The sequence below is a fragment of the Sceloporus occidentalis genome, unplaced genomic scaffold (genome assembly GCF_023333645.1).
Source record: "Sceloporus occidentalis isolate IW3139 unplaced genomic scaffold, rSceOcc1.0.p SCAF_1, whole genome shotgun sequence".
In the NCBI taxonomy this organism is placed as follows: Eukaryota; Metazoa; Chordata; class Lepidosauria; order Squamata; family Phrynosomatidae; genus Sceloporus; species Sceloporus occidentalis.
In genome coordinates, this window is record NW_028316981.1 from 184,748,016 (window position 1) to 184,773,074 (window position 25,059).

The 25,059-nt window shown below is 39.0% G+C and overlaps 1 protein-coding gene across 1 annotated transcript in view; it reads right to left on the bottom strand.

Moving 5' to 3' along the window:
- VAV1 (vav guanine nucleotide exchange factor 1) overlaps window positions 1-25,059 on the bottom strand; it is an 89,818-nt gene that overhangs the window by 18,084 nt on the left and 46,675 nt on the right. The window contains exons 6-19 of the mRNA XM_089535511.1: window positions 24,186-24,294; window positions 23,532-23,624; window positions 21,265-21,333; window positions 20,948-21,051; window positions 18,282-18,381; window positions 15,323-15,418; window positions 14,679-14,747; window positions 13,811-13,897; window positions 8,510-8,595; window positions 5,505-5,637; window positions 4,968-5,077; window positions 3,688-3,789; window positions 3,309-3,406; window positions 1,918-1,940 (exon numbers count right to left, since the gene is read on the bottom strand). Coding sequence (XP_089391637.1) covers window positions 1,918-1,940; window positions 3,309-3,406; window positions 3,688-3,789; window positions 4,968-5,077; window positions 5,505-5,637; window positions 8,510-8,595; window positions 13,811-13,897; window positions 14,679-14,747; window positions 15,323-15,418; window positions 18,282-18,381; window positions 20,948-21,051; window positions 21,265-21,333; window positions 23,532-23,624; window positions 24,186-24,294 — 1,279 coding nt within the window. The remainder of the gene's footprint in view (window positions 1-1,917; window positions 1,941-3,308; window positions 3,407-3,687; window positions 3,790-4,967; window positions 5,078-5,504; window positions 5,638-8,509; window positions 8,596-13,810; window positions 13,898-14,678; window positions 14,748-15,322; window positions 15,419-18,281; window positions 18,382-20,947; window positions 21,052-21,264; window positions 21,334-23,531; window positions 23,625-24,185; window positions 24,295-25,059) is intronic.

The following is a 25,059-nucleotide window of genomic DNA, read 5'->3' on the forward strand; positions in this document are numbered from 1 at the left end:
CTTCCAGCCCTAGGATTCTATTATTCTATAATATAGATAACCGGGGCCCTTTTACACTACAGAATTGTAGAACTATGATTCCACTTTAACTGCCTTGGCAGCCTCCTATGAAATCCTGGGACTTGTAGTTTGGTGAGGTGCTAAAGCTCTGTGGCTGAGAATGTCCCTCCCTAAAGTGCCAATACCAGTATTCCATAGGAATTATAGCAGGTAAAGTGGATTCATGGCACTATGACTGTGTAGTGTGTAAAGACTTTAGTCACAATCCAGGTTTCAGAAACAATATATCATTTTGAACTCAGTATATTATTGTGTTTTACTAAATTATACAAAATATATATAAGCAAAAAGCCAGCTGCTGGCTTATGAGTTCTTTTTCAAGAACTTATTCACAGGCAGAGGTGCCATATGCCTAAATTCAGTTGTTAGTCCCACTTTCATAGATTGCCAACTATTTGCCATTGATTCCATATTCAGGTTGTGGTGACAATTGGATTTAGGACATTTAACATTTGCAAGAATACACAATTATGAGGAAGAGTGTTTAATTCATAGCAGCAGTGGCAAGCTGGCTTGAATTGTTTTTCATGTATCTGTTTTTATTGTAATTGTATTTTATGATGTTGTACACCGCCCTGGTTATATAGAAGGGTGGTATATAAATAAAATTTTTATTTATTATTATTATAGCACTTCCCAAAGAGAAGCTGAAGTAAAAAATCACTTTTCAGCTGGGTGGGGATCTTTATCTAAGGTATTCAGACAGGGGAAACTACTGTCAGAAAGCAATAAAGCAATATGAAGTAGGTAAAACTGAGGATGCAGAATCAGGCTGTAGAAGTGGGATAGAAAAGGCTATTGAATAGGACATGGAAATATGATGGAAGAGAGGTAGAACCACAAAAATATAAATAAAATAATAAAGATTTTGTTGTTTTAGCTGAGAAACTAGCAGAGCTCCCTGCACCAAGAGGTTTTACAAACGAAAGGGACAGGAAATTTTTAAAATGGGGGACCAAGGAGAAAGGAAAGAGAAACAACTGTAATTTTTCAAAGTATGGCATGCAACATAATCCCAGGATAATCCTAGGAAGCTCATATCAAGAAAAAATAGTGTCTAAATCTTATTTAAGTTATTATTTGTTTTGCATGTTTGCATGCAATTTTAGTGTCTTTTGGCTGTCAAGTATATAGACCTCTTATAAAAATGCATTAAAGTACAGTCAGCCCTTCTTATTCACATCTTCTTTAACCATGGATTCAAACATTCACACCTTGAAAGTATTCCAGAAAGAAATAAATTCCAAAAAGCAAACCTTAATTTTACCATTTATATCATGGACACCATTTTTAATAGGACTTGAGCATCCATATTTTTTGGTATCCAGAGAGATGGTTCTGGAACCAAATCCCAGGGAATACCAAGGGCCCACTGTACACACAACCTGCTGTTTTTTTCCAGATACAGAATCATGCATCACAAGGGAGAAATTATATTTACAACCCCATGTTTGTTTTTCTCCCCCAGTAATGTGAAGAGAAAGGCAGTTGCAGTGAGGAGTACTCAACTCTTCCAGCTCTTGCCAGTTCTCCTATTACTTGTTCCCTGGACTACCCTCCACTTGGTTCTGGGAATGAGAATAAATCTGGTTGTGGGTAGGAGACCTGGGCAGAGAGAATGAAGGTGAGAATGAGGAAAGGGGGCTAAGCACTCCTCTACTAGCCATCCATTCTTTTTAGGAAACACACCTTCCATGCCATGCAATCTTACTATTAAAAAGAAACACATATATAATATAACCAGGTTTTGGCTGAGTCAAAGTGTGGTTTTGTTCTTTGTCCACTGTTACATTCAAATGTAGCAATCATCTTTTCACAAAATAAAATTATTTTTTTCTTTCTTACTTTGTGTTTTACCTTTTTCATGGTAGATCCAGACTCTGCATTAAACAGATAAAAACATGAAACATTATAATAAGCACAGTGAGGGTGGGTGAGAAAACAGATGTTAAAAGGAAGTGGATAGAGATATACTACCACTGGAAAGGGTTCCTGAAAGAATACAGCCAGGCAATCCCTAGCAGCTTTGTTAAAACATGAGCCATTTCTTTGCTTTGCCAAGTAAGCTCAGCAAAGAGACTCCAAAAGCTCTGTTAAGTGTGAACCACCACAAAACCTATCTGACAATTTTGCCCTTGTTTTGTTTCACAAAACCCAAATTTTATGCCACTATATAAAAGTGCTTATTGGCACACTAAACTGGAGAGGAGCCCAGATTTTCCCTCTGCTGTTCATCTACTGAGAAGCTGGTTCTCTAAACTGAAGAACATAGGTTTCATTCACACATTAATGTATATTCATATTTTAACATCATATAATAGCAATAGCAAGTACATTTCTATACCACTTATCAATGCACTTAAGCACTCCCTAAGCCCTTTACAATGTGTAAGCTAATTGTCCCCAACAAACTGAGTATTCTTTTTAGCAACCTACGGAAGAATGCAAGACCGAGTCAACCCTGGAGTCGTGCCTGGGATCAAACTCACAAACTTGTGGCTGTGAATGGCTGTAGTACTGGCATTTAACCACTGCTCCATCAGGATCCCAGAGCCACCTAAGGAAATAGTTCTCCTCTTCCTCCTCCCTCAGGCAGAACCTCCAAGTACCCTCCCTGCCTTTTACTTCCACTCCAGGACAGAAAAATTTTGGGAAGCAGAGGAGGAGGACCTCCAAGATCAGGACCTCCAAGTCTCACACTTCCTTTGAGCAACTTTCATGCTCCCACTGTGGGTCCCACCTCACAATTTGAGAACCACTCTACTAAAAGATAGCAACTTGTCCAAAACCACACAGAACATTTCTAACAGAGCTGAGATCTGAACCTCATTGTCCACTAGTGCCTACTGGTGCTCATATTCTTTCATAGTCAGAAATATTGACCTGGGCTTAAAGAGAGTAGTCAGCAAAGTTGAATGAAAAGTAGGTGAGATGTTATATTTGTAAATACATTACTAAACACACCACACATCCTCCACCAGAGATAGATGAAGGAGAGAGAGAAATGTGAATACATGCACAGGTAGGGCAAATGAAGGCCAGTGAGATCCACAGCTAGTCTAGTCCTACTCTAGAGGGACATTTCGGGTGGCCAAGCTTCCATACCTTTCCCTATGAGAGTTGTACAGAAAAAAGTTTCCCTACTCCTGCCAAAGAGAATCTGTTTTCAGGATGCTGGGCACAGCAGCACAAGGTCAAAACACAGCCACAGAGCCTCCCTATGCTCAAGATACCACTCCAAAACTTACCTGTGCTGGACTTCCCACAGGGTGACACTCGACCCAGACACTCCTTGTGAGCAGGTGTTCGACATTTGCTGCAACGATAGCCCTGGTAGAAGGTTCCTCTGTGGCCAGATGGGAGGAAGAAGGAAAGAACCTCATATTTTTGACTCCTCAATATCAAGTGAAATCTTGCCTGACTGCCTTACAGGACTACCTTCTTCTGCACACTAAAGCTTAGAAGATGTGATTACCAATCATGCTTGGCATCAAGGCTTTCCTGCATTAACCATTCGAGTCACATTCCACTTCAGTCCTAAAAGTGGAGCCATGTAGAACTAGCAGCTGTATTATGCACATTTTTGTCCTACCCCAGAGCTTGGGCAGAGGATGGTAGCATACATACCTCAGCAGCATCTGACAAGCTTTGCAAGAGGTGGTCTCCTCAAAGGAGTACATGTGAAATTCATGTCTATTTGCCTTAGCATTTTCAGGGCAGATATTGGACCTGCAACAGGGAGTGAAAAACAGGCAGTCACTAAGTTTCATAAACAGCAACTAAAAGGTAAGGCTCTTCTACCTGCCTTGCAATAGATATAATTGAGCTCCCTTAAATGGATTAATGGTTTGGTTCTCTCATAGTAACTTTCCTATTTTATTTTCCTTCTTATTTGTTTATGTACTCCACAAGAAGTTGTTATCCACACTCCAGTTTGGTGTACATTTATTCACAGTAAAAGCTGAGATTTCCCACAATGTTACCCAACTGCCATTTTCTGTCCAAATTAAGAAAAGCACTTGTTTGCATTTCAGAAACTAAAAAATAACAGAACAAAGTACAGTACTTGGCAGAATGACCTTCTTAACACAACAGGTAACAGGAATAGAAAATAATGAGTAAAAAGACAGTTTCCCAAATGTTAAAGACTTGTGATGAATGGAAGCATCCACCTCCACATAGGCCTGATTCCCATTACCTTTTAAACTGGATCGCAAATTGATTTGAACCAGTTCAAATCATCCTGGTTCCCACTTGAACCAAATCGGTGAAGCGATTCAGAGAGGGAGGCCATGTACTAGACCCATTTAACCCATGTCTTTTTGATGCTGATTTTTTGACGCTGTCTTTCCTAATAAATAGATTTTGCGCAAGATGCAGATCAGTATCAGATTTAAATTTGCCCTTTGACCGGCTGGAGCAGATCCATTTTGAATCGATTCATTCGTGAATGTGAACCACAAGTGGGTTATTTTACAGGGAAAAATGCGACCGGGGCAAGTGTAGTATGAACCACGCTCCGCTGTCGAATCAATCCATCAGTTTGGATCACACACAGATTTATTTGTAAGTGGGAGTGAGGCCATACACCCTAAGGAACCTCAGAATAACATTATGAAGTAACTGTGTTTCCAGGCACATTTGGGCCCAGAAGTGTAACCAGGCTGAAGCAAACAGAATGTTTATATAAAGGAAAAAGAGAAAAAGTTCTTTGCGAAAACTAAATTTCAATGACATTTGTCCAATCGTCATGAGGTGTTTTTACTCCACTCCATGAAATCTGGCTGCTAACACTGAACCAACAGTAACGATAAAGATTTTTGCTGGGAAAGACTGATTCTCAACAGATAGAATGCTATGGATGACAAAGGAAGGAATACAAAAGTTAAGGAGTCCAAGAGACTTACAGAGCCATTTCAAATTGTTCCATCCACTTCTTTTTCAGCTCCCGTGTCTTGAAGTACAGTTCAAAGCCCGAGGGTCCATTAAGTTCAATTAGGACAAACATGTGAGCCCACTGACAAGAAAAAAGTAGGGCAGGGGATGATGGCATATTAGAATTAAATACTTTTTGGTACTATAGTTTTTTGTGGGTTTTTCAGGCTGTGTGGCCATGTTCTAGAAGAGTTTATTCCTGATGTTTCACCAGCATCTGTGGCCACATAGCCCGAAAAACCAAGAAAAAGCCATGAATGCCGGACATGAAAGCCTTCAACTTCACATTGGAAAACTTTTTGGTACTTTTTGATCTGTGCCCCTCTTATATTCACAGTCCCCTTTGAGTAGTGCCATGCAAATTGGAAGAAGAGAGTTGGGGGTAGGCAAAGGGGTGATCTCTTTGAATTAAAGCAAAACACACTACTGTTTCTATAGGCAGCATGGTGTTCCTATGACTCCCATTCCTTTCTTACACTTCTCTCAAAAAGGGTCTATACAAACATTACCTTCTTGTTGTCCTTCTCTGCACAACAGTCATCCCGAACCTGGTAGTTGGAGAGATCCACAAATTTCTTCATTTCATAGGAATCTCCTTTTCGCTTGCAGATGAGGAGAGCTTTATCCAGAAGGAAACCATACCTGTGAGAGATTTTTAACTTGAGAAACTCCAGCAAAACTGAGAGATAAAAAAACATGCATTTTATAAATGTTCTCTGTGATGAAATGGGCCCTAAAAGCTTGGAATCTACGATATCTTCACTGATTGCTATCACATCCAATTTCACTTGTAACATTTGTACAGAAATGGGTACTTGACCAATAGATATCATATTAGCAAAACATTCCATGGCAAAGATCATACAAGTCATCAATGGGGCCATCCAGAAATACACAAGGAGCCAAGATAATGGAAACAGATGTGGGAATTTACCTCTGCCTGAATTGGAAATTCTCCAGACAGAACACCCTCCTGGGTTTAAAAAGTCACAAGTAGTCCCAGAAATTCACAAGAAATAGACCAGGACAGGAGATACTGGGTTGACTTATCCACAGGTCAATGTAAGTACTATATTTTATCTCTTATCAAAAAAGGAACGATGTCCTGGTGAAAGGTGAGAGCTTAATCTCTTCTTGGAGCACCAAAAAGAAGCATTACACCCTGTATCTCATCCATCCAGCCTTTAAGGTGACCACAAACAGTTATGCCAGTCACATTTTTTAAAGGTCTTTAGCACTGTTTTCCTTTGCTTCATCCTTTACATCCTTTGTATCCATGCTGCTTTACATCTTTTGTATCCCTATTTTACCCCCAACTTATCCATGGGTCATATCAAAATCCATAATTTTGGCCCCAAAACCTGCCCTCAACCTATACATGAGTTTGACTTATAGTCAAGTATATACAGTACTGCATACGGATATTTTTAGACAAAGCCTAGTATCCAGAAACTGTTAATTAAAATTACAGTTGCCACTTAAAGCCTCAGTAGTGCCTTGCCTATCCATATTGGACAGGCTAGTACTGCAACTGCATTTTATTATGAACAATTAATATTAATCACCAGTGGTATCATTTAAAATAATTAACAAATGGTTCCTGCCCCTGATTCTCCTCCTTTCATAGAATCATAGAGCTGGAAGAGACCTGACCCTCTTGCCTCTTCATCCTCCTCTTCTGCTCTGTCTTTTCTTTCTCCTTCTTTTCTCTACCCTGGCTTTCCTTTTAGTCTCTCCAACTGCCCCCTTTTAACTATTTTAACAACTGATTCTGGCAAATTGGTGTGAGTAGGCTGAATGACATGACTAGTAATCACCACAAATCATGTGTGAGGAAACAATGCAGAAAACACCAGACTGAAGCGATCTGTCAGCATCATATCAAGATTGCATTAAAGTAAGTGGGAGGGGAAAGGATGGAAATTCCAGAGGACGGCAGAAAATGTTAATATGGAAAAACCTTGCTAGAGCACACTGACACAAATGTTCAGGACTCGGATATCAATACATTGGGAGCAAATAACTGGAAACATTTCAAGAGCAATCCTGTTCTTGCTGAATTGACTAGACCGCTGATGTCAGAGGCTCTGGCCCACTAGTATCCCACTAGGGTCTTACCAGCGGGGTGGAAATGAAAATGGAGTTGCATGTCAGTTTCTCTGCACCCCGGGGGGTATAGCTACAGGGGAGCAAAATGAGAGCATGGCCTCCCAAAAGAAGAAAACCCACCCCAGGATGGTTTCCTGTACCCAGTTTGCTAGCATTGCAGTAACGTAAAACATCAGTTCAGCATTTAGAAATATAAATTTAGGCATCCAAAGAAAAGAGGGTAAGCAAAGTGACCAAGAGAAGGCAAATACGACAAATATAAGATGTGAACAATTTTCAGTGTCCGCTCTCTGAAATGCTAGAAGTTCGGAGACTGAAGGAAAATTACATTTGGGAGCAGAATTCTTATTTTGGGGGGGGGGGGGAGGTCCACATTATGTCCCCTTGCAGGCACACCCCTGACTCCCATCTCCTTGCATGGGGCTTTTAAAAAACTTCAGTTAAGGTCCAGCAAGGTTATCCATAGAACTAGTATAAATTCTCCTCCGTGTTGGGTATGATTGTTGGTTGATAGGGCTGTGGCTTCACTAGGTCCAGATCCTGTTCCTTTTTATTCACAGCCATATCCTCTTTACAATCTTGTATAAGAAGCCAGAACAAATAAAAACAACAAACTGCCATGGCTGGGAAGGTACAGAAAGAGGGCCCCAATCCCCTCTCCTCCTCTGAGGTGGTCACATGTAAGACCTCAGAGGAGATTCTCAATCAGCCCTATGGCCCAGAACTGCACCTCGAGCACTAAGGACTAGAGCGCAGCTTTGGCGCAGCTTCTAGCCTCTTAAGATGCGTGTGTCATTTAAACAGCATACCTCCAAAGTGACCCAAAGCAGCTTTATTTTGGCCTGTCTGTTTGAGCCCTTACTCTTCTGTTTCTGTCCCACTCAGTATTTTCTAGCAAAAAGATATCCATCTGTTAAAACCCTTTCCCATTTTGCAGACACCGTTTTGTCCCTTGTCAATTTGCAAAATTTTGGCTTTCCAATATTCTTGGTACCATACACGAACATGCCTTCCGAGTAAAACTGGGTTTTGTCTCACTGGCTGTATCCTTTTGAATCTTCAGTTCACCCATGAAGCAGAATTTCCAACAGCTCTCAAGAGTCTGGTTCCTGTTTGGCTCTTGACGGCTGGCTTTTCCCATATTAATTTCTATTGATACAATAAAAAGGAGGAAGGGTGTGGGGAAGAAATGTGACAGCACTTTTAAGACTAACTGGTTTTCATTTTAGCATGAGTTTTCGTGGATATAAACCCACTTCTTCAGATACAGCATTGAGTACTACAGTTAGTGTTAAACATGCTGGCACTTCTCCACTTCCCTTCCTCCTTTTTTATGCTGTAAGAGACAAAACATGGCTATTTCTTTGAAAACTATTATACAATATATTTACACATGATCAGTCACCTGTCTATTTTGGAACGCTTCTCTCCACTGATGATCTTGAGCTCCCCATCAATCTTCGGCCTCCCAAAGTGAGCCAGGGATTGTGTCTAAGAAGAGAAACCATGTTCCTTACATCCACTTGCATGTGGAATACGGTTATATAGGATTAACCCATTTTGTATGAAAGAACTAGACTAGATCCTAAATTACAAAGAAATAAAACTGAACACAAAGGTCAGGATCATCCAAGCCACGGTTTTTCCCATGTATGGATATGAGAGCTCAACAGTGAAAAAAGCAGATAGAAAGAAAATCAACTCATTGGAGTTGTGGTGCAGGAGAAGAGTGCTGAGGATACCATGAATAGTCAAAAGACAAATAAATGGATCTTAGAACAGATGAGGCCTGAACTCTCCCTGGAAGCCAGAACAACTATATTGAGGCTGTCTTACTTTGGCCACATCATGAGAAGACATGACTCACTGGAAAAGGCAATAAGGCTAGGAAAGGTGGAAGGCAATAGAAAGAATGGAAAACCACATGCCAAATGGTTACACTTAATCAAGGAAGTCACTTGAACCTGCAGGTGTTGAGCAGAGCAGTGGGGAACAGGGGATCTTGGAGATGTCTCATTCACAAGGTTGCCATGAGTCCGGCTCAAGGGCAGTGAACAACGATATCAACAAATTTTTAATTAGCAGATGAAACTCCAAAATAACTATGATTTTATTTATTTATTTCCTGCCTTTTTTCCTGGTTCAAAAATCCAGGATGGAGCCAGCATGATGTCGTAGTTTGAGTGTTGGACAGTGACTCTGGAGACCAAGGTTTGAATCCCTGCTTGGCCATGGAAGCCCACTGGGTGAGCTTGGGCAAGTCATACACTCTCAGCCTCAAAAAACCCTTTGTCAGGGTCTCCTTAGGGTTGTTATAAGTCAGAAACTACTTCAAGGCACACAACAACAAACAACAAAGAATCCATGCGCTTAAAATTTACCGTTACTGTTAAACATGCTGCCACATTTCCCCACAACAGTTAAAATAAACTACAGCTAAACATTTATTTTTTTTTATTTTTATTATTAAAAATATAAATTCACATACATCCACCTTAACATACACTTTTACAAAGTACAACACTTGAGAATTCACATAAAAACATAATAACATACATCCACATTGACATACACTTTTACAAAACAACACGTATCGCTACTATGCCAAAGTAGCGAATGAACATAAATTGCCTTGTACATTATTATAACTGAATATTCCTAATTTACTTCCGAGATAGATTTTCCAACCTTCCTTTGAAGCTTTCTATGTATTTCCCGTATCATAATGTAAGCTTTGTGTCAACATGCTTCCTAGTTGCCTACAAGCGGTAGCAGTACATTTCTTACATATTTAAGAGGGGATTAATGTGCAATTATCTATGATGTTTGCAGACTTCTAATCAGAGGCGTTATACCCCTTTAACGATTAGAATTATTTTCTTATACTACATACAACCTAGTGTTGTGACTATTGCATAAGAAGTAAGAAAGGAGAACAGAGGAGAGAGCAGATAAATTATATAAATATCTTTGTTTCCATCTCACATTCTTGTTTTCTTTCTTTCTTTTTCTCTATATTTTGTTACGCACAACCAATCTTCTTCAATTTTTTCCCTTGTTTTACCTCTCATCAAGGCTGTTAATATGTCCATCTCCATGGCTTCATAAAGGTTTGAAAGCCAATCTTCTAACTTGGGTGATACAGGGTTTTTCCACGATTTGGCAAAAATGATCCTTGCTGTTGTTACCATGTACAGTGTAATGTACTTGTATCTCTTCTCTTTTCCAAAATTTAGATCTGGGATCATATTTAATAAGAGGAAGCAGGGGTCAAATGGGAGAGTACAGTCTAAGACCTCACACATTGCTTGATGTATTCTTTTCCAGAATTTCTCTGCTTCCTTACACGTCCACCATATGTGTAGGAGATTTGCATCTTTTTTGTTACATTTCCAGCAAGCTGCGTCTTGTCTTTTATATACTAAATTAATTTTATGCGGGGAGATGTACCATCGATGCAACATTTTCAGGAAGTTCTCTTTATAATTCTGACAAAGTGTAAATTTGTTGGAAATTGAACAAGTTTTTTCCCATTTTTCCAGTTCTATAACTTTCCCAAGGTCCTGTGACCATTTTATCATGTTGTGTTTTATAGTTTCATTTTCAAGATCTCTACTTTTTAACAATTTATAATATTTGGAAACATGTTTTGATTTTTTATCGAAGATAATCTCATCCAGTTCATTATGCTTCATACTTATTCCCATGTTTTTTATGTCTACTTTGAATCTCTCTGTCATTTGTCTATACATGAACCAGTCCTTTACTATTTCTTCCTCTTGTAGTTGTTCCAGTGATTTTAATTTAATATCCTTTCTTCCTTCTAGTATTGCGTTATAAGTTATATACTTATTTTCATGACCTGTTTGTGTTCTTTGCCAAAGAGCTTCATGGGGTGATACCCATGGTGGTAGCTTGTTGTAAAAGATATCCCTAATTTTGAGCCATGAATTTAATAATGCGTTTCTCACAAAATGGTGGGAAAAGTCCGTGTTCTCTTTCTGTTTTCCATACCATAGAAAGGCATGGAATCCATATCTTAATTTGACACTCTCCAGGCATAGCAATCTTTTGTTCTCTAGTTTAACCCACTCTTCTATCCATAGTAAACAGGATGCAAAGAAATATAGCCTTAAATTCGGCAAGGCACAACCTCCTCTTTTGGGGTCATCTGTTAGTACTTTCCAGCTTATTCTTGCTTTCTTGCCGGACCACAGAAACTTAGAAAGTTCTCTCTGCCATATCTCCAAGAAGCGCAGATGTGAAATAACCGGCAGATTTTGAAAAAGAAACATAAATCTTGGTAGAATATTCATTTTGATAACAGCTACTTTACCAAAAAAGGAAAGTTGTAATTTGGTCCATTTCACTAGATCTTTCTGTATTTCTTTCCAAGTTCTTAAGTAATTATTACGGAAAAGGTCTATGTTCCTTTTAGTTAGATTTATTCCCAAATATTTAACTTCTTTTTGAATTTTATATCCTGATAGCTCGGTGAGTTCTTTATCCTCTTTCTGTGTTGTGTTTTTGGTCAGCATTACTGTCTTTTCTTGGTTTACTTTAAAGCCTGAGACTCTACCATATTCGATCAGGATCTCTTCTATGCGTTTTATAGATGTCTTAGGATCTTCTAGGTAAAGGACAATGTCATCTGCAAAGGCTCTCAACTTAAATTGATATTTTTTAATTTGCACACCTTTTATTAACTGGTCACTTCTTATTTTGGTGTTCAGAATTTCTAAAGTCATTATAAACAGTAAAGGTGAAAGAGGACATCCCTGTCTTGTTCCCCTTTCAATGTTGATACTAGAAGTTCTTTCTTCGTTGACAATTATTTGAGCTTTTTGGTCTCCATATATATTCTCAATCCAACTCAAAAAGTTTTCTCCTGTGTTCATTCTCTTAATAGTTTCCAACAGGAAGTGCCAATTTACGCGGTCAAATGCCTTTTCTGCATCCAAAAGAACTATAGCCATTTTTTTTTTCATTGTGGTGTTCAAAGTATTCAATAATATCGATCGTTGTTCTGATGTTATCCTTTAAGAGCCTTCTAGGAAGGAAGCCACTACAGCTAAACATTTATGTCAGACAAAAGTTAAATGTGTAATTCATTGACTGATAAAAATTAAAGTCAATTAAAAGAATGGGTATTGAAAAGAATAAAGAAAAACAATACACATTACAACAAAGATACACGATGTATCTATTTTGTTTGATTCGCTCTGCCTCCAAACATGGGCATCTCAATCTGGATCACCATCATACTGTTAGTAGGAGGTGCAGGGGGTGCAACATTTGTACCATAATACTTTCCAATGCAAATCTTCTTTTCCTCACAAGACATTATTTGATGTGTTAGTAAAAACAAACAGCCGGTCCACCACTTATTCTTTACCCATGGATTCAACCACCCACAGCTTGGAAATAAGATGTAAATTCCAAAAAGCAAACCTTGATTTTGCCATTTTATATAAGGGACTCTATTTTACTATTGTTAACTGCCCTCAAGTCAACCAAGGCTCCCTGTCCTCCACTGCTCCGTTCAGTCCTGAAGGCTCAAGCTCATGGCCTCTTTGATTGAGTCCAGCCATCTAACATGTGGTCTTCTTCTCTTTCTACTTCCCTCTACATTTCCTACCATTATTGTGGCTTTTTTTCCTAGTGATTCATGTTTTCTCATAATGTGGCCAAAGTACAACAGTCTCAATTTAGTCATCTTGGCTTCCAGGGAGAGTTCAGGCTTGATTTGTTCTAAATTTGTCTTTTTGGCCATCCACGGTAGCACTCTTCTCCAACACCACATCTCAAATGAGTTTCTTAGAATATTCTTTCTATCAGCTTTCTTCACAATCCAGCTCTCATATCCATACATGGTGATTTTACTATTTCATTGTATATAATGTGACTTGAGCATTCATAAATTTTGGTATCCATATGGGGGTCCTAGAACCAAATTCCAGTGGATACCAATGGCCCATTGTACATTCTGCACAAGAATGTGAATGAAGGACTAAACCAGTGCTGGGAATGAAAGGACTGAATAGTTCACTGGGAAAGTGGAGCCAGAACTTTGAAAAGTTATGTTTTTTAACTACACCCATCAAAAATTCCTACCGAGCAAGACCATGCTGCTTGGGGAATCCTGAGAGCTGTAGTCCCAAATGTTTTACAATCTCTGAGTGAAGAAAACATGTCATAAATGAGGACAAGGATAACTATAGGTAGTGGCAGTACATTTTAATGCTGTACGCTTTTTAAATTGTATTATTTTAAATATGCTGTTTGCTGCCTTGAGTCCCTATATTGGGAGAAAGGTGGGATATTCAATTCTGATTGCTGTGGCGAGTTGTGTGGGAAGGCAAGACATCAAAATAGTAGCAGTGTTAGTGATTTAGGGAAAGGAGAAGAGAAGGATTTTGGCAACGCTTCAAGGAATACTGCACAGTCATGTGCCTTCCCCCTTTTTGATTTCATTCTGGGGATTTCCTGTGCCACATATTTTCCTGTTTTGGATTGAGGACATTATACCGCACATGCTGGGTGAGAAATTGTGGAATTTTTACTGCCAAAAGTAGCAGCAATTCTGGTGACAGTTGCATAGCTTCCTCCGCACTTGGGATAATTCATGTCTAATAGTATTCCCCTGCAATTGTTTCAGAAATGTTCAGACTCCAAACCCATCAAAATGTGTTGCAGTGACACTCACCAGGTTCTCTATAGACAGCTGGAAATTAGTGATTTGTTTCAGTGTTTCGTTGTCTCTTTTGACCTCATTTACACACTGAGCCAGGTCCTAGACCAGGAGAAAAAAAAATAGAATGGTCTTTATTCAAAGAAGATCTGGAAACTTCTGGGAGTAGTTACCAAAGAGATATGTTTAAAATCATGAGACAGAATCTTTGCCCCAACAATGCCGCAGCCAAACATCAGGTGCACAAGCAAGTATCCTTAGACAATCTTGATGGCTATATCAGTATCAGAGGTGGGCAACTGTGGAAGATTTGCATCCACACAGTCCTATCATTCTTCGCCCTCATCATACCTACGCATTCAGTCATTTCCAATTTTCCAATAATGGGATTTTTTAAAAGTCCAAAACCCGGTGTTTGGAGGTACACCTTGTCTTTTAGAAGAATAATGACCCCTATATTCTTTTAACTAATAACCCATACAGACAGACCAAAATAAATCTGCTTTGGGTCACTTTGGAGGTATGCTGTTTAAATGATGCATGAGTCCTAAGAGGCCAGAAGCCACGCCAAAGCCGTGCCTCAGGCCTAAGAACTGGAGCGCAGCTTTGGCACAGCTTCTGGCCTCTTAATATGCATGTGTCATTTAAACATCATACCTCCAAAGTGACCCAAAGCAGTTTTACTTTGGCCTGTCTGTACAGGCCCTTTATCACTCATTGATATTGGTCTTAGGCAAGCCCCACAAAAGGCTGGATGTGACTCATGGACTATACCATTCCTACAAATATTTATATCCTCCCCTTTGCACTGTGTCCCAGAAATCCTAAGCTTCGAAGCTCTCCCTTTTAGACTGTGTTACTTGGTCCTGGATATGTGTCTCACCCTCATATCATCTAGGGCTTGCCTCAGGTTCTCCTTTTCAGTTGGTTCCACTGTATATTTGGTCAGCTCCTGGCATGGAGAAAGGAGAAAAAAAGCTCTTAGATTCATGTTATATAAGGAATAAAGTAACTAGAATTTCCTTCAATGTGTATAGTAATACTCATGTGTCAGCAGCAACAGTGAGAGCTAAGACCAAACCCCCTTTTGGTGTTTTGTCAGTAAAATAAAACCTATTGAGGTCTGCACAGAATATTTATTATATCAGAACAAGGAAGTTGAGGCATTCCTGGAAGTTTTGTTCCACTAAACAAGAAGCCCCTTGTAGGGGGAAAAAAAAACCCCAGCTACCCAAGAAATAAGGAAGCTGGCTCTGAGCTAAAGCATGGGTTCTTGGCTCCCACTCTCTCCTTTGTTTTCATTCACTCACTATGCCCCATGCATCTCTTGATCTAGAGACATGAAGAAAAGGCTTTATCTACAAGGTTCAATCTATCATAAATTTATCCAGCACAAATGCAATTAAAATGAAGAGGCACCTCGCAGAAGAGGATCATACCCCGTATTGTCATATCAACCTTCAATTTTCTTCATCTCACTTTTCTACCTCTATGGTGTGGCATAATTTGACAGACAGTAGTTGTTACCTGTAGAAGCAGGTGGTATTTTAGTACCCGTTGCATGGGTACCATGAGGAGGTCCCGTAAGCTGAAGCGGCCATTATTGGCACGTTGAGAACATTCCTGAAAAGCAGAAATTTGGGCAGGATTGTGAAGAGTACTAGAACCACAATGCCATTGTCAGCATAGCTCTAAAGTAATATAATCATGTGGATAAGCTTCTGCTAGCTCCCAAATAATCTTCAGCAGAGAGAAAAGGCTAAGGGCTTTATCAGATGAGGTAGGTAAAGTACAATTACAGCAGGATCATGGGATCTTCAGTTAGAGCTTATCACATGATGTTGTTCCTCTTCTGTTGTTTTCCCAGTGGGAGACCATTTTGAAAGCATTTTTAATTAATAAAAAAATTGTAAGAGTTATTTCATTTGGGGGGGAGGGCATCTCTCTATGTGTGTGCACATATGTATGTGCCAAAGGGGCAGGGATAATTTCTTGGAGCAAGAAAGAACTGGATGGGCAAGCCCAGGTCCAGTGTGTGATAAACCTTTATTAGAGCAAATGAAGGCTGCAGTCCTGGAAAGGTTCCAGGTGTAATAGGAAAGACAGGAATCCTGGTTGCACAGCATTTTTAGAAGCAACAGTACTTTAGTGGGAGCAGTGGCATGGCCGCACCAGGTGACATCCTAAGCAAGGATGACACCATTGCTCTTCAAACGCCTGCTTTTTGGCAGAAACAGGCTGTGGCATTTGCCTGTATCCCATCTAAATGCTGAAGAGGTGGCATCAGTGAGGTGAGGCTCAGTGGGAGGAGAAAGGAGAGGCCCCAAGGTGTTGTTGTTTTTTAAATTTTAATTTAGTTTAAATTTTTTATTCTTTTAAAATTTTCTTTAAAAACATCACCATTTACTAATTTTTCACTTCAACCACATGAAACCATGTACACATAAATGCATTGAGGCTGTGCATACGGTATTGTAATTTAAAGGTATAATTTTGATTTTGCTAGTTGTTTTATGTTACACGTATTACCGTTAGATTCAGTGACGTACGGGGATTATGATTTCTGCGTAATGTTAGTACAAAAAACATTGCTAAGGATTCTGTATGGTGTGGTATGGGAAAAGGTCAATGGGGGGTAGCACCATGGATTACTGCACCAGTTGACGCCAACCCTGGTGATGCCACTGAGTGGGAGAAGAGCCTGATGTGATACAGCCATAAATAACTTAACACAAAACCATACACTTTGCAGCAGAGTCCTGATTTGTTTGAGTTTTGCCTAACTTGTTTGGCTTTTATTCTTTAGAATAATAGTAGTTAAATTCATTCATTCATCCATCCATCCATCCATCCATCCATTCATTCATATACCTTGAAGACACCAGATCCTATCTGATCTTGGAAGCTAAGTAGGGTCAGCCCTGATTAATACTTGGATGGGAGACCATCAAGGAATACCAGGTGCTGTAGGCTCTATTTCAAAGGCAGGAACTGGCAAAAACAGCCTGAGTTTTCTTGGCTTAAGAAAACCCAAGGAAACTCGTGAGGTTGCCATACATTGACAAGTGACTTGAAGGCATATACACACAGCTGGGTCAGCATTAACAGCCAACATCTTTGACAGTTGAATGAACCCATATGCTCCAATGGCACTCACTAAAATGAAGCCTGTCCTAGCCTTTCCCTGAATGGTGGCCATTTAAAATTTCCCACAGCACCCTGGAGCAAGATTATGGCAGGTGTTGCCATATACAAATTCATATATACAAAAAGAAAATATGTCAAAATATACATAACAAAACCAATATTCAGACAATCAATACACAAAACAAACCCAATATTCAAACACTCACTATAGTGCATTAGGAAACTGAGATATTATGATGACGAAGTCTTAATTAAATCAACAAGGTAAGTCTTGTGCCTATTTAATTGTATTCTTGTATCTTTTTCTTCATGGATATAAGAATTATATCATCATCAACCAACCCCTTTCCTGAATCTTGATTGTTTCTCAGGAGGAACACATGAAAAAGGATTAGAATTTATAAATAAAAAGAAAGATAACCAAATTTAATAAAAGTTATCAATTCCTTTCTGTTCTTTAGCTTGTTAATTTTTTCCAAAAGAGCAATTGTCCAGACTCTATTTAAACAAGGGCAGTGCAATAGCTCCTGCAATGTTTTCTGATGTCCATCTACCTTAGCTCTAGGCTCTACTTTGCATAATAAATGTTCATTTGCTTTGGGAAAGATTGCTAACAATAGACGTTTTCCATAAATGTGTATTGTTTGCCCAGTTGTCTGAGACAGAAAACTGACTATGTGTTTCTAAAAATCACAAACCTTTGGGTATTTCAACCACAGGGCTGAAGACCATTTTTAATTTTTAGCAAGAAAACAGATTAGCTGGAACAGTCATGGATAATAAATGACATTTATTTTAGAGTCATTTCACTGATCATAGAAAAGCTTCCTTTCAGTTAAATAAACAGTGAATTGTAACAAATGTTTTCTAGTACTCTATTTGAATACTGTGCTATAATTACTATTTTTTAAAATCCTAGTAAATTATGTAGTTTAAGTGAGGTGTTGTACTGTAATAATAAAATGTGTTTGCCTTTAGCCCAATCCAGTTTTAATAAATGGGTTTTAACGTATCTAACATTGCACAGTAATGACTGTGTTTTATTATGATTGTAGTTGCAAACTAGCATAATTTACAATATTGTATTTTAATGTCATTCCACTGCATAATTATGGCATGCATGTTGCTCAATACGAGGCAGTTAATAAAGTTTAAGTATTTAAATAAAGAATTTAATTAATAATTTGTTTTTTAAAATAGATTACATTGTCATAACATGGATACTGGATTATAATGAGAACAAACACCCACAATGAAAAATGTAAAGAAGAAAGTTCAGCAGTTTGGCATTGTATGATGGGAGTCCAGCACATGAATGACAATGAAGAGCAGTGCTCACCTCCAGTTTCATGCGCACATCCACACTGGTATTGGACATCTGGTCTAGGTATTTAGTGGCTGCTTCTACCTGGCTACAGTATCGTCCGTATAGTAAGAACCTACAGATGAAAGATAAGAAGTTGGTTTGAATGAAGGCCCAGCTACCTGTGGACAAACACTGTGGCTTGAACTATGGTCACTAAGGAGCTGGGTTGTGTACCACATGTGTTGTCACAGTTGATATACCTTCTGTCTTCGATGAAAATGTATTGAATTTCTACATCAGGGCTTGGCCTAGAATATGAAAAGCAATTAGAAGGCCACTTTTGAGCATGTGGAGAATGTCCTCTCCTTGTCACTGGGCTGTTAATCAGCATCAATATATTGATGTTAGGATAAATGCTGGGCAGAGACCATGATTTCATAGATATTTTAAACCACACTACAGAAAAGAGAGCCTGGAAAAGAATGCTTAGTATCAATGACATTCTTCAGACTTTAGATAACTGTGGAGGACCGTGCCTATGTTATAATACTACATCTAGAAGGAGAGGTAATAATTGAATTCTAAAGTCAAGATTGTCCATGCCACAATATTTCACAATATTTCAGATTTCTGTGTATGAGTGTGAAAACTGGACAGTGAAGCAAGCTGACATGAAGAGAAGCAGCTCATTTGTTTGACAATGCAATATGCTGCCTCAGGGAGTGGTGGAGTCTGCTTTGGAGGTTTTTAAACAGAGGCTAGATGGCCATCTGTTGGGAGTACTTTGATTGTGTATTCTTGCATGGCAATATGGGACTGGATTAGAAGGCCCTTGTGGTCTCTTCTAACTCTATATTCTATGATTCTATGAAATAGGGTGCTGGAGGAGAGTTCTATGAATAATCTGGATTGCCAAAATGTGGATTCTAGAGCAAACCAGGCCTGAACTCTCCCTGGAAGTCAACATGACCAAACAGAGGCTGTCATACTTTGACCATATCGTGAGATGACACGACTCATTAGAAAATATGATAATGCTTGGTAAAGTGGAAAGCAGTAGGAAAAGAGGAAGACCAGATTACTTATGGATAAGCAACCAAGAAAGCTGCAGCCCTGAGTTTGCAATACCTGAACAAGATTGTTGATAACAAGGTGATGTGGATATTTCTCATGCATAGGGCCACCATAAGTTGAAACCATTATCAACAACAAGAGGGGAGGAAAAACGCAGTCCCAGGACCCAGCTTTTAAACCAACCTCTCCCCCAAAAGCTAAAAAAGAAATCAGGAATTTCTGATTACTTCAGAATGTTTTATTTGTTTTGTTTACAGAACCTGGCATAGCCCACGACCCATTAGAACTTGTCTATCCGTCCCTTATAGAATATTATGTAGTGGTGGCTATTGGCTTCCATGTCAGTAGGGATGGTAAATCTACTTCAGGTTGTAGGCTGAACTATATATATATATATATATATATATATATATATATATATTAGAATAGAACATTACATATAAGAGAAAAAGAAATGTAAAAAAACAAAAAAGACTATACATAACCAAAAGTGTATAAAAGAGAAAAAAAGAGAGAAAACAAACAAACAAACAAATAGACAAATAAACAAAGAACAATGTTCCAAATTTACATTACATTACATTACAATCTAATAACAACATACATACATACCTATTTACAAAAGATATTCGAAATCATTGTCTTTCTAGTCATACTTACTTTACAATTGGGTATTGGCTGAAATTTAAAGGCACTATCCAAGGGACTGAATCTCTTTTGAGAATAGCGTTCTGTACGTTAGATGTCTAAAGCCCAGAGAAATTTCACCATCCCGCTGATACAGAAGCCAGCAGCTATCGCTGGTAGTGTAACTTCACTTTCTCACAGCAGAATAAACACAAGCACGACATTTGCAAACTACAGAATGTATTATTTTTGAAAAAGTGCATACTCTGTAATGGAGATACAGCCCCATGTAAAAACAGTGTGCATGAAATGGCCTTCTTAATAAATTACAAAACTGTCAGCGTAATCATCACCATTATCATGCTCAGGCTTTATATAACATTTTAATTTTTTTTCTGGTGGATTTTGTACACATTATTTCAGTGATGCTTGCAAAGACTGGCAAGTATGGCTCTTCAAATGTTTTTGGACTGCAACTCGCATAATCCTTGACCTTTGGCTATGCTGGCTAAGGCTGATGAGAGCCATAGGTTAAAAGACCTCTGGAGGCCTAGAGCTGCCTACATCCCTAATGCAATGTAAGTCAGCATTTGTTTCTCCTTAAGACAAATTGAGAAGAGATTAGTTTCTTATGTAATGCAATGAGCTCATGGCTAAGATTTGAATCAGCAACCTCCTACTTCACAACACCCATAATAACCAGCTCTCAGTATTTTGTACCTAAAAGAATAATAGGAAATAAGGATACTCAATTAATTTTGACACTGGGGCATAGTGAAGAAGTGGCCTTGGAAAAACAAAACAAAACAGCACACCTTTTCTTTGCAGCCCAAAGTAGAGAGGCTAATCAGAGAAAGGATTACAAGGGAAGAATGACAGGTTTGGACCATAATTCTAAAAAACCCACATCACACTGAACACAGAAGCATCTGGAAATTGTTTTGACCGGGAGCACCTTATTGTTGGATGTATGCTGTCCTATTGGGATACAGACTCACCTTTGTTTGTACCGGATGAACACTTGGTAGAGGTTCTGGGAGTTGCTAAAAGACAAAGCATTCTTCAGATCTCCTAGAAAGCAGCGATGAACCTTTAGAAGTTCCTGAGGAGGAATTAAAACAGAATGTAAGAATGCCATTCTTATAATTAATACACAATTAATATTTGATGTGTCTCCCACATCCTGTACCACTGGACCTTTTACTTTACAACTCCTTTTATACTCCAAGAATTGAAAGAATTGTTCCAAATAACAATGGGCCCAGACAGAAAGCTTCTTAAAACCAATATCACCAGAAACATAAAATCATCTTACCTCAATGTTAATAAAAATATTCTCCAAGTCCTGAGGTTGCAAAAACAGCTGCAGTGGTTTAAAAAAATGCTGAGGGAGGGAAACACAACCGAGTTGAAACAAGCTAATGGCAAGCAAAATTCAAGGCAAATTATGCATATTGAGTTGACAAAGAATATAACAATAACAAGTTTATTGATTAGTCAGCTGACCTTATCAATGGAATACAAAATACAGTTACAAAATACAATATATAAAATACAAGATAAAAAACAAGATTAAAAAATATCAAAATATCCACATACATACAGAGATAGAACTAGATCACACTTAAAACTCATATAGGGGGTTAAAACAAATACAGACTAAATAAAAGCAAACTTAATAACATGAGATACAAAATAAAATAGTCTAAAATAAAACTGGCTAAAACAGAGTGGGAGATAATGATAAAAGGATATAAACACACAATGTTAAGGGAATTACCACTAATGTTAGGGAGGAACATGGCAGAGCCAGACACAGGAAAAATATTTATATATGCTCTCAAATGTGAAGGAGTCTTCTCTCTATTCCACAAGGTAAGTCAACTTGAGAACCAAATCAAAACTACTGTTGTTATACAGGGACTCCCAATGAGGTATGTAGCTATGGGGTAAGGGCATATTCTTGTGTAGGACCTAACATCTTCTATCTCTGTATTAGAAATACCAATCATCAAAGGCCCGAGACAGACCACCCAAGTATATTTTACTCCCTGTTGAAAGCTCGTGCAGAAACAACAAACGGTTTAGGGAAGTATCTTGGCATTTTTACAGGACCAAGATGACTAATGCAGAGCTGGAAGGTTACTATAGGGGATTCTGGAAGCTATAGTGCAAAAAGTATCCTTTCCTTCCTCAAATTCTGAATACTTTAATCTTGTTAGCCACATAACACTTGTAAGCCAATCCATGTAAATCTCCCAGTGTTCCACATAGCAAGTGTGGTGAATACAGGGTGCTACAAAGCTGGTGGTACACAAAGCCCACATATATCACTTGGGCTACATCTGTACTGCAGAAATAATGTAGTTTGACATGACTCAGTGCTCGGCCATGGCTCAGTGCTATGTAGGCTTGCCATATCCTGCCTGGGGGCAGGACTTTCCCGGTTTGGGGCGGGTCCGCATGGTCCTGCCCCAGTTTGGCCCCACCCCCAGGACGCCCCCCCCCCCCCCCAGTGAGGCCTTGGAGGCGGCTCCGCAATCAACAAACTACAAATCCAAGATTCCATAGCATTGAGTCATGGCAGTTAAAGTGATGTCAAACTGCATTATTTCTGTAATGCAGAAGCAGCCTTGGTGAATTTCCGTCATCAGCTTCCATGTTCTACATGCCCAAGTTAATGCTAAATAGTTAAGGTGGGAGTGGAAAAAGAAGTCTCTATGGCAGAGATGGGCAAAGCTCCAAAGATGTGGGGAGACAGTTTTCTGCTCCTAGAACCCACTGTGGGTAACATCAGCCGTGAATGAACCATTATTAAAAAGGAAAAATTAAAGCCCAAAGTGGCTGAAAATTGACTTCTTGGGGTCTTGCTTTAATGCAGCCATTGTTCCTAAAGACTGCCAACAGTGGAAATTGATGTGTTTAAATTATTTTTCCCCAATGGGCATCCAAAGGAGCATAAATGGATTTCAGGCTGCTTACACTCAGTGGGCTGCACTATTTCCACCTTTGCTGTATGGAGATTCTGTCCTTAGTCTACGAAGCTTATGCTTCCACTTTTTCCTGCTACAAAGGGGAAAACAATAGACTTTATGGCAGAAGTGGGTCAAATATCCAAAGCAGCAAGCCTGGTTTGATTCTTCCCCCAATTTCTCATAGGGGTCAAGGCAAGTCATTTTGTGAATTGCTGTTACAATCCAGTAAATTTCCCTGCTCCAACTCTGAGCATCTATGTCTACCATTAGGAAAATCACAGTGTTATGAAATTGCTCCACAGAGAGATTGCACACACATGGAGAAAAACCTGGAGCCCTTTCACAGTACTGAATTAATAGCACTTTGATTGCCCTTTAACTGCCATGGCTGCATCCCTACAGAATCCTATAGGCAAGCACTATAACTGTATAGTGTGAAAAGTCTCCTAGTCATATAAGTATATTGCTTATGTGCACACTAATAAAAGTCTATTAAACACTGCTGTTCCCAAATGTGTGATGTGGAGAAATACAATTAAGTGGCTTGAGCTGCCATTATGTGTGTGTGGGGAGAGAAGGAGAAAAGGTGGCCTTTAAACATAAATACCTGATGAATAGATTCTAGTGTGCTTGTGTATTTCTCCTCTGTTTGTTGGATCTCTTGAAGGCAGCATTTCCTTTTATCCAGTTCAGTCATCCTCTGTTGTCATGGAATACAATGGAGAACCATGTTATCCAAAGAAGCACTGTGCCATGTTCAGATCCAAGCTCACTCAGTAGCCCCCATGCCTTAAACTGTTACTATCTTAATGGGCCAGGTGTCCCACATGGAAACTGGCCTATCCCACTTGGCCCCTCTATTTTAACTGTATTAGTGTATTTTAACTGCATTAACTGGGGAAGAGAAGGGAGCATATTATTCTGATACATTTTGGAATTAAAAAGAAATGGAATCACTGGAGGATGGGAATAAAATATTGCAGCTGGTAGTGGGAATTGCCAAAAATTAGTCTGGGAAAACAGAAGCATTGTTTGGATATTTTATTTAAAACCCGAGAACCACAGCAACAAATTCCATGAACTACTTAGAGAAGCCCATAGTTAAGGAAACTGATAAAAATAGACACTAATCTGATCTCACAAGAAGTGATAAATGATACAATGCCTATCTTTGGCTACATGGTTGAAAAAAAAATGGTTCCACATCAAGTCTTTTTTTACAATAAATTAACTAATCAAATATCAGCTACTAGCCACTTACTGGCATGACACATGGCTCTGATCTCATCAAGTCCTGGTAAATCTCATCCCCTTCCGCCTCCTCATTCTCCACACAGTCATAGAGGTCATCATCTTCATCCATGGTGTCACTGATAAAAAGGGAGAGGGGAAAAGTTTGACCCCATAAAGTAAGGCAAACTAGGGTTGGCCTTTCCTTGACAACAGCTAAACCAATCTGAATTCAGGGAGATTTAATTTAAGTTGTGATAAAGGCAAGGAATCATTTGGCTGCAAAGCTGTCTAGACAACTCTGTGTGGCATTGGGTGCTTCTGGATAAAGGGTTTCTAGCTCGACAAGTCAAAAAGCACTGCAGTCTTCTCCTCTTTAATTGATTTTTCTCTAATATATTTTAAAAGCAATGGAAGTAAAAAGGGGAGAAATACAGGTGGCCTAAAAGTAGAAGATGTCACAGCCTGGATTTAGCTCCTGTGAAGTTTAGTTAATGAGGCTCAGGGATTACACAACAAAAGCTACATCTGGAAGTACCCCTTTGGTTGAATTTGGTATGGGAAGACTCCCAAATAACACCAGACTAACAGGGGTCAAAACCTGAGATTCAGAGGACAGAACCTGGGATCTAGAAACTATGACTGGCAAATCAAGATGTGTAGGCAAGTCAAAGTTTGGAAGGTTTATTTTAAGAAGAATATGAAATGCTGAAGTCATCTACAGTATAATTGATTATTGCTAGAAGGAAGCATTGGGACACATGCTATCACCACTGCTCAATTACGGATGGGTTCATCATACCAATACCTTCATTCTTCTTTAAAGTATCTTGCTCAACTCTGAACCTGGTGTTGGAAACACATCTGCACTGTACAAATAATGATTTTAACTGCCATGGCTCCAT